Genomic DNA, 9,694 nt, shown 5'->3' on the forward strand with positions numbered 1-9,694 from the left:
CAGATACATTAAAGCCCAATAACCCGAAACCTTAGTTGATCACTTTATTTTGAGCTTAACTTAATAGACAACTCACAACACATAATTATTCACATATAAGCCCATATAAATAAAATTGATCCAAAAATCTCTCACTTGGGCTATATGTGCAACCTTATAATTATGTTTGTGAAAATAACCTTATGAGCTCAAAATTGTTGTCATTCCGAAATGTATCTATAACCAATCTGGTCCATCAATCACATCAACATAAGATCAGAGCAGTCTTCGCTACACTCAAGGTAGCTAGACCCATCAATGGTCACATATGCCAACACAACTGAATGACATGGATCATGAAGTGGATGTGTACCATGAAAATTTCATGCAATGTGACCGTAACATGCCTATTTCCAACTGGTCTTCCCTTAACCTTATTGAGATCAAACTTAAAACCATAATCAGAGTGTGAGTTAACTTGAAATTTATTGCTGCAGAAAATAAATTTACATGACTGTAACTGAAAATGTCTACAATTGAAAAGCATTTAAAATAACAAACTCCCACTAAAACTGAATTTCCTCAATTGACATAACACCCATACTAGCAGTGTGCTCATGAAACTGTTTGGGTGGCAGTCCCTTAGTAAGCGGATCCGCAACCATGGAGTTTGTACCGATATGCTCAGTATACAACTTTCCACTCTGAATTCTTTCTTTAACAACCAGAAACTTGATGTCAATATGTTTTGACTTGTCGAGCTCCTGTTGTTATAGGAATACATAACTGCTGATTTATTGTCACAATGTAATCTTAGTGGCCTTTCAATGCCATCAACAATGCGCAGTCCCGTGACAAAATTTTGCAGCTATAGTCCATGATTGGATGTCTCATAACACGCTACAAACTCAGCTGCCATGGTGGAAGAAGCTATAAGAGACTGTTTAGCACTCTTCAAGAAAATGGCACCTCCAGCAATGAGATAGATGTAGCCCGACGTAGATTTCATACTATCTTGGCATCCAGCAAAATCGGAGTCAGTATACCCAATGATCTCAAGCTGATCCGACCTCTGATATATGAGCATATAATCTTTTGTTCTCTGTAGGTACCGTAAAACCCTTTTGACTGCTTTCCAATGTTCCACTCCCAGATTACTTAAATATCGTCCCAACATTCCTGTCACGTACGCAATATCTGGACGTGTACAAACCTGAGCATACATCAGACTCCCCACTGCAGATGAATAGGGAATCTTCTGCATTTCCTTTTCCTGAAAATCATTTTTTGGGCATTGTTTGAGACTAAATTTGTCTCCCTTAGCTACAGAGGTATCCGTTGGTTTGCAATCTTGCATCCCATATTGCTTGAGAACTTTATCGATATAGCCTTTCTGAGATAATCTAAGAATACCTCGAGAGCGATCCCGATGTATCTGAATACCTAGTACAAAAGATGCATCACCAAGATCTTTCATCTCAAAATTCTTAGCTAGAAATCTCTTGGTGTCATGCAACAACTCTATATCGTTGCTAGCGAGCAGAATGTCATCAACATATAAAACCAAACAAATATGCTTACTCCCTCTGAACTTATGGTACACACAATCATCGACCAAATTCATCTCGAAACCAAACGAGATGATCACTTGATGAAATTTGAAATACCATTGTCGAGATGCCTACTTGAGCCCATAGATGGATTTCTTTAATTTGCAAACCATATTATTTGTGCCTTTGGACACAAAATTTTCTGGCTGCACCATATAAATCATTTCATCAATGTCACCATTTAGAAACGCAGTCTTTACATCCATCTGATGAAGCTCAAGATCGAAATACGTCACCGAAGCCATTATAATCCTTAAAGAGTCTTTCGAAGAAACCGGAGAGAAAATCTCTTTATAATCAATGCCTTCTTTCTGTGTAAAGCCTTTAGCGACAAGACGAGTCTTATATCTTTCCACATTGCCTTTCGAATCCCTCTTGGTTTTAAATATCCATTTACAACCAATGGGCTTCGTACCTTTAGGCAATGAGACAAGATCCCATACGTCATTGTCTTTCATGGACTTTATCTTCTCATTCATGGCATCATTCCACTTTTGAGAGTTAGAACTTTCCATGGCTTGACGGAAGTTAATAGGATCATCCTCCATCAATCCAATGTCTGCCTCACATTCTTGAAGGAATACAATGTAATCATCTGGCACTGCATTTCTCCGCTCTTTAGTGGATATCCTTAATAGCATAGGTTCTGGAGGTGCTTGAGTTTTTTCATATGGAATGGGAGGATCTCTAATATTATATTCCTGTATTGTGTCTTGGTCAAAGTGAGGAATGTAATCCTGATCAATTTCCAAGACACATGTGGGAATATTTACATATTCTTCTTCAAAGACAATATCTCTTACTATATCTCCCCCCGCAAACTCAACATCCTCAAAGAACAGGGCATTTCCTGACTCAAAATTCGACTTACTTGTGGGATCATAAAACTTGTACCCCTGGATCTTTCAAAGTATCCAATAAAATAACAACTAACCGTTCTTGAGTCTAGTTTCTTTTCATTAGGCTTGTAAGTCCTTGCATCAGCTGGACATCCCCAAACGTGCAGATGCTTAAGACTGGGCTTTTTACCCGTCCAAAGTTCATAAGGAGTTTTGGTCGCTGCCTTAGTTGGAACCCTGTTAAGGATATATGTTGTGGATTTTAGTGCTTCTCCCCAGAGTGATTCTGGTAAGGTAGAATGACTGATCATACTCCCCACCATGTCCTTAAGCGTTCTTTTTCGTCTTTCAGCAACACCATTCATAGTGGGCGAACCCGGCATAATGTACAGTGGGACGATACCGCATTCCTCTAAGAATCTGGCAAAAGGTCCTGGACGTTGTTCACCTGAACCGTCATATCTACCATAGTATTCACCACCACGGTCAGATCTAACGCTTTTAATCTTTAAGCCAAGTTGATTTTCAACTTCAGCTTTATAGCTTTTGAACACATCCAATGACAGTGCCTTTTCATGAATGAGATAAATGAAGCCATATCTTGAAAAATCGTCTGTGAACGTTAAAATACTGTTGACCATTCCAAGAAGCCGAAGGAAATGGTCCACAAATATCAGTATGTATAAGTTCTAAGACGTCTGAACACCTTTTGGCTTCAAATCTCCGTTTGTTGGTTTGTTTTCCCTTTATACAATTAACACAATTATTAAAATCTGTGTAATCTAAAGGTTCGAGAATTTTGTCTGACACAAGTCTCCTTATTCTCTTTTCAGAGATATGACCTAGTCTTTTGTGCCATAACGCAGCTGAATTCTCACTGGTTAATTTTCTTTTAGTGTCTCTACTTGTTTGCAGGGTTTCATTAAATGAAGCAATAACATCCAAAGAATAAATATTATCGTATCTTGATAAAGAACCAGAACCAACCAATTTTGAATCGAAAAACAAACTGAATATTCCATTTCCAAAAGAACAAGAATAACCACATTTGTCCAATGCAGAAATGAAAATCAAATTTCATCTAAAAGACGGTATAACAAATGTTTCATAAAGATCCAAATATATTCTAGTCTTTAACAATAATCTAAATTTTCATATTGCATCAACTTCAACTTTGTTGCCGTCACCAACATAGATGAATCTTTCAGCATCACTTGGTTTTCAGCAATCCAGGGAACCCTGCATAGACACACTGATGTTAGTTGTTGCACCAGAATCTATCCACCACGTGTGTCTAGGAACTGAAGTTTAATTAAACTCAGAACAAACCATATTCAGAAGCATACCTTTCTTAGCACGCCAAGCGTGATAATTACTGCAATGCTTCTTCATATGCCCATCACTGCCACAGAAAAAAAAAACTAGAACTTTGAGAATCACTACGATTCTTTTGTTGTTTCTTCGGAGGCTGTGTATCCGCAGCTTCCTTATCCTTCCTTTTTTTTCCTTTATCCTTCGAGGTAGAGACATAATGAGCACTTTCTGTCTTGTCTTGCTTCAACCTTTTCTCTTCCTGGACGCAGTGCGAGATGAGCTCATTCAGAGACCAAGTCTCTTTCTGACAGTTATAACTCACCTTGAACTGGTTAAACTGAGGAGGAAGAGATAACAAAACCAGATGCACTAGCAAGTCATCAGCGAGGTCAAGCTTCAGTGATTTTAACCTTGAAGCAAGATGAGACATTCCATAATGTACTCCCTGATGTTGCCCTTACCTCTGTACCTCATTGAAACGAGGCTTGCCAAAAGTGTAAAAATTTCAGACTTCTCACTTTTAGCAAACCTCTTTTCGAGGTCTTGAAGGAAAGCCTTAGCCGTAGCAATGTCGCTAGACATTGTGCCCCTGAATGTTTCTGGAATGGCCCTCTTCATGATCATCATACACATGCAATTCGATCTCTCCTACCTTTCAAACTCCCTCTTTTCATCAGAGGTACTCTTATCCGTAATGGCGGGAGGAGAGTTAACCTTTATCGCAAGGTCCAAATCCATTACTCCGAGAACTATCAATAAATTCTGTTGTCATGATTTAAAATTAGAGCCATTTAACATAGGAATATAATTTTTGTTGGAATGAATATTTGCAGGAGTCAAATCTGAACAGAGAACAAAAAACCAAATATACATGCTCAACCAAATATCCAAATAAAATAATCAATAAATTCAAATAATGTAAACCCCCATAAACAGAATATCGAGCACTCCATTAATGTTTCATCTTTGGACAAAAGATTAACTTATAAGTTGTTAGACTTAACTTAATTGTGGCAATGAGGATCAAAACCGGCAGGACACTAGTTAAATCAGTAGGCAATATAAAAGCAGAAATCTTCATCTCACTAAACCAGAAGCATAACTAAGCTTAAACGGATTAGAAAACCAGAAGCAGAACTAAGCTTAAACGGATTTGAAAACCAGAAGCAGAACTCAGTCTAAACTGGAGTAACTTAACGTCTTTTGTGCAAACAGAACTAGTTTTGAATGTTACCGTTACTTTACCGAGTACTAGCATTAATTGCACCATTAAATATTGTACGAAGTTATTTATTACGTCTTACCAAATTTAGTATGAAAACAATACTGACTGTGTCAAAGCTTTCTGCAGGACATTTTTCAAGTATTAAAGCTGATTTTATCAGAAGTCTAAGAAACCGTTTTGCATATAGACGTTGGGTGCTAGACTTCTATAAATATACAAGAACGACGTCGATAATAAAAGAGACAACACCGATTACATTCTTTACGAACATCAATTTGAGCACTCAGAACGACTCATCTTATTCAAGGCTCAATATACAGAAAAGTATCACACGCTTCATAGCATATATCTGATCTGTTGAGATCATCTTGTGCAGCTGTTTCTCACACTCTTCAAGCTGTTCATATTACTCATCTTTTGTTAAGAAGAGTTTGTAATCTGAAAAGAGTCTTTTTCAGAACCTTGTCATAATTACTTGCATTGTGTTGCGAAGCTAAGAGTTTCAGTAGGCAAAGGGTAAGTCCTGCTGAAGTGGGGGTATACAAGTGTTGTACTGTAAAATCCAAAGTATTTTAGTGATACCTTCTGGAAACAGAAGAAGGGGAGACGTAGAAGATTTATCTTCGAACTTCCATAAACAATCATTGTCTACTGCCTACTGTTTTTATCATTTTCACCCCTCAAACCATCATATCGTTTCCGCACTATTTTGTGATTTGTTGGTTATATATTTGTACAAGATCAGCTACAATCTCTAACAGGATTTTAACACCCTTTGAAAAAGAGATAAACAAATGATTGAGTTTATTCACCCCCCTTTAAACTCAATATCGATCCCCAACAAGTGGTATCAGAGCATGCTATTCTTGTATTGAAAATTTATAACAGATATGACACATTTCAGCAAAGTTCCTATGTTCTCAAAAGAAGATTTTGACCACTGGAAGATCAGGATGCAAGCTCATCTTGCAGCTCAAGAAGATGACATGTGGTTTGTCATCACAGATGGTCCCATGAAGATTTTAAAGCCTAATAAAGCTGTAGCTGTTACTAATGGTGCTCCTCAGATGATTGAAAATCACAGGAGTAAATGGACCAGCGAAGACAAAAAGAAAGCTAATCTTGATAATGTTGCGAAGGACATTTTATACAAAACCCTTGACAAAAATACCTTCAGTAAGATCAAGATGTGCTCTACTGCAAAGGAAATCTGGGAGAAGCTCATTCAAATCTGTGAAGGAAATGAGCAGACTAAAGAAAACAAGTTATCTGTGGCTATGCAAAAATTTGAAAACATCAAAATGAAAGTCGGAGAAACTCTGAGTGAGTTTGATGAGCGCTTCAGCAGTTTGGTTAATGAACTGGCAACTCTGGGTAAAGAGCACAGCAACAGAGAAATAGCTCAAAGTAATGAGAGCTCTACCCAGAGAATGAGATGTAAAAACCATGGGTATGAGAGTATCAAAAGATCTGAACAAGTTAGAACTGCATGACTTGTTTGCTGACTTAAAAGCCTATGAGTACGAACTGGAAGTGAAAAGCGGAGAAGAGTCCTCATCTAATCTACCTACTAAGGCTCTAGCTGCTACTGCCACAAGTATTACTACTCCTGCTACTGCTGTAGTTGTTCCACAAGCAGTACCTGCTACCATTATTGAGAGCACTTCTGAAATGACTGCTGAAAAGGTCAGCAATGACGCTATGTCTCTATTTGTGAAGAAATTCTCCAGATTCATGAAGAAGAATCATCGAGCATACCAAAACTCGAACCGGAACTTCAAGAAAGATTCACCACCTGGTGACATGGCATGTTTTAACTGTGGAAAGATTGGTCACTTTATTGCTGATTGCCCGAAGCCGAAGGATGACAAGAAGAAGAAGGAGTACAAGCGGAATGACAAGAAGTATAGAAGAGATCGCAAAGCCATGATTGCTGAGGAAAGCAAAACCAAGTGGGCAGATTCTAGCTCTGAGTCTTCTGACTCGGATGATCATTCTAGCGACAGCGATGCAGAAGAAGTCAAATGCCTTATGGCAGACACTGAATCAACCTCAAAATCTGGAGAGGTATTCGATTTTGACTCTAATAAATTTACACGAACTGATTTGGTTAATGGTGGAAGAGTACTCAAGACTTTCTCAATCATTCAAGGAAGTTAAGAATGAAAATCAAAACTTAAAGGATCAAATCAGTAAATTTACTTGCTTGCAAGAAAACAGCTGTACTGATCTAAAAGTTGAGATAAGTAAGTTGAAAACTGAGAATGAAAGAGTAAATGCAGAATACCAGACAATGAGATCTGAAAATCAGAAGCTATCACTACTGGTAAATGCATGGAACAAGTCTTCTGTTTTTTTAGAGAAGATGCAAGAATTGCAGAAGAAATCCGGTGACAGAAGTGGTCTCGGATTCAGCAACAATGAAAGCACTTCTGAAATGAGTACTAAGCTAGAACTGGATAAAGGCAAAGGAAAATTCATTCACTTTGTTAAATCCAGTATGGTATATGAACCTGAAGTACCAACTGTTAGAGTTGAAAGGACTGTAGATCAGACGAACAGAAGGAAGCATTATGGTCTGGGTTATGTTGAACCTAAGGGGAGAGTTCACCAGAGTTCTGGATCCAGTAGAGAATTCAACTCAGGAGAAAAATCCTTTATGAAGGTTAAAAACTACCAGTACTATAATTTTAGACCTATTCAAAAGAGATACAGGCCAGACAACACAAACAGAAAGGAAGAACAACATTCTAAGATGCATACTGTTAGAAATAACAGACCTTTTGTAGCACACACCTCTGTGGATACCCGAAGTACAAAACCACCAAGAATTGTACAAATGTGGGTTCCTAAGGGACTGATAAGGCTTGGACCCAAATAGATTGGGTACCAATTACTAAAATCTTGTCTGCAGGAACATGAGAAGAAAGCCAAAATCAGCAGCTCCATATGGTATCTAGACAGTGGATGTTCTAGACATATGACTGGACAAAGAGACTTACTTTCAGAAGTAATAAGTTGTACTGGACCAAGAATAACCTTTGGGGACAACTCAAAAGGTAAAATCGTGAGTAAGGATAAGATTATCCATGGTCACATTAATATAAATGATGTACTCCTGGCTGAAAATCTTTGTTACAAATTAATTAGCATTAGTCAACTGTGTGATAATGGTATTCAGTAGCTTTTCAGAGGCACACATGCACAGTTAAAAATGATGATGAGTCTACTGTACTAACTGGAAAAAGAGAAGGCAACACATATAAAGTTTCTTGGAATGTAGATCATATTAATGTTCATACGTGTTTAGTTGTTTCTCTTAATGATAAACATTGGCTATGGCACAAGAGATTGAATCACCTGAACTTCAAGTCTATCAACAATCTGAAGAAGCAAAACTTAGTTGATGGTTTTCCTGATATTAACTTTGTTAAGAATCATGTTTGTTCTGCATATCAACTTGGCAAGCAGGTGAAATCTAGCTTCAAGAATAAAGGTAGTAAATCAACTTCAAAGTGTTTGGAATTATTAAATGGACTTGTTTGGTCCAATCCATATCATGAGCTTAGGGGGAATGAATTATACTCTTGTTGTTGTTGATGACTTTTCTAGATTTACTTGGGTAATATTTCTTGTTGGAAAAGATCAAACCAGTAGCCTCCTGATTAAGCATCTGAAAAAGATTCAAAACGAAAAATCTGTTTCCATCATTAAAATCAGAAGTGATTGGGGTACTGAGTTTACTAACAAGATTCTTGAGTTGTATTTAGATGAACAGGGCATTCATCATGAATATTCAGCCTCCAGATCACCTTAACAAAATGGAGTAGCTGAGAGGAGAAACAGAACTCTTAAAGAAGCTGCTAGAACAATGCTAGCAGATGCAAACATCTCTCAGCGCTTCTGGACAGAAGCAATCAACACCGCATGCTACACACAAAACAGAACCATGGTCAACAAGAGAATAATCAGACTCCTTATGAGATATGGAAATGGAGGAAGCCTAATGTATCTTATTTTCATGTATTTGGTCGCAAATGTTTTGTGCACAATAATGGTAAAAACTATTTGACTGCATTTGATTCAAAATCAGATGCTGGACTTTTTCTTGGTTACTCTGCAGTAAGCAAAGCTTTCAGAATCTTTAACAATAGAACTCTCAATGTTGAAGAATCTGTTCATGTTGTCTTCGACAAAGACAGCAGTGCACCTGAAATTTCTAATGTGTCAAATTTGAGTAACAGGTTAGACAGGATTCATCTGGAACTGGATAGTGAAGACGATGCAGAATTAAATATCAAAGATGTTCAAAATCCAGAACCAGACATTTCAATAGTGGAACCAGAAGTACAGACATCAAATATACCAGTACCAGCAGATGACATACCCAAACCTGCTACTGGTTCAGCTGAGCTTAATCCAAATATGTCTAACCAGGAATAAATCCCTTTAAACCCTTTTATTTGGAAAAAATCTCATCCTCCATCTCTAGTTATTGGAAATCCAGCAGCACCATTAAGAACCAGAAGACAAATGCTTAATGAATATATACAGGACGAACCAAAGAAGATTAAAGAAGCTCTTCTGGATCCTATTGGATTGAAGCAATGCAAGAAGAGCTAAATCAATTTAAAAGAAATGAAGTATGGTTTCTTCTACATAGACCAACTCATCAAGCAGTCATTGGAACTCGGTGGGTATTCAGAAACAAGTTGAATGAAGAAGGC

At 37.6% G+C, this 9,694-nt stretch overlaps 2 protein-coding genes across 2 annotated transcripts; one reads left to right on the forward strand and one right to left on the reverse strand.

Annotated features, from left to right (window-relative positions):
• Positions 1-847: 847 nt before the first annotated feature.
• LOC140985919 (secreted RxLR effector protein 161-like) lies at positions 848-1,603 on the reverse strand. The gene has a single exon (XM_073453864.1). The coding sequence runs from the start codon at positions 1,601-1,603 to the stop codon at positions 848-850; it is 756 nt and encodes a 251-aa protein (XP_073309965.1).
• Positions 1,604-5,857: 4,254 nt separating this feature from the next.
• LOC140985920 (uncharacterized) lies at positions 5,858-9,410 on the forward strand. The gene is made up of 6 exons (XM_073453865.1): positions 5,858-6,374; positions 6,481-7,034; positions 7,120-7,731; positions 7,882-8,026; positions 8,278-8,463; positions 9,061-9,410. The coding sequence occupies exons 1-6, from the start codon at positions 5,858-5,860 to the stop codon at positions 9,408-9,410; spliced, it is 2,364 nt and encodes a 787-aa protein (XP_073309966.1).
• The last annotated feature ends 284 nt before the right edge of the window (positions 9,411-9,694 follow it).

This window comes from Primulina huaijiensis, chromosome 10 (assembly GCF_012295235.1).
Source record: "Primulina huaijiensis isolate GDHJ02 chromosome 10, ASM1229523v2, whole genome shotgun sequence".
In the NCBI taxonomy this organism is placed as follows: domain Eukaryota; kingdom Viridiplantae; phylum Streptophyta; class Magnoliopsida; order Lamiales; family Gesneriaceae; genus Primulina; species Primulina huaijiensis.

Excerpts from the sequence above, each read along its gene's own strand:
- LOC140985920 (XM_073453865.1), top strand. The coding sequence starts at position 5,858 with ATGACACATTTCAGCAAAGTTCCTATGTTCTCAAAAGAAGATTTTGAC. Across the intron at positions 6,375-6,480 it reads CAACAGAGAAATAGCTCAAA|CCTATGAGTACGAACTGGAA; the intron begins GTAATGAGAGCT and ends CTGACTTAAAAG. Across the intron at positions 7,732-7,881 it reads AACATTCTAAGATGCATACT|GAACATGAGAAGAAAGCCAA; the intron begins GTTAGAAATAAC and ends TCTTGTCTGCAG.
- LOC140985919 (XM_073453864.1), bottom strand. The coding sequence starts at position 1,603 with ATGAATTTGGTCGATGATTGTGTGTACCATAAGTTCAGAGGGAGTAAG.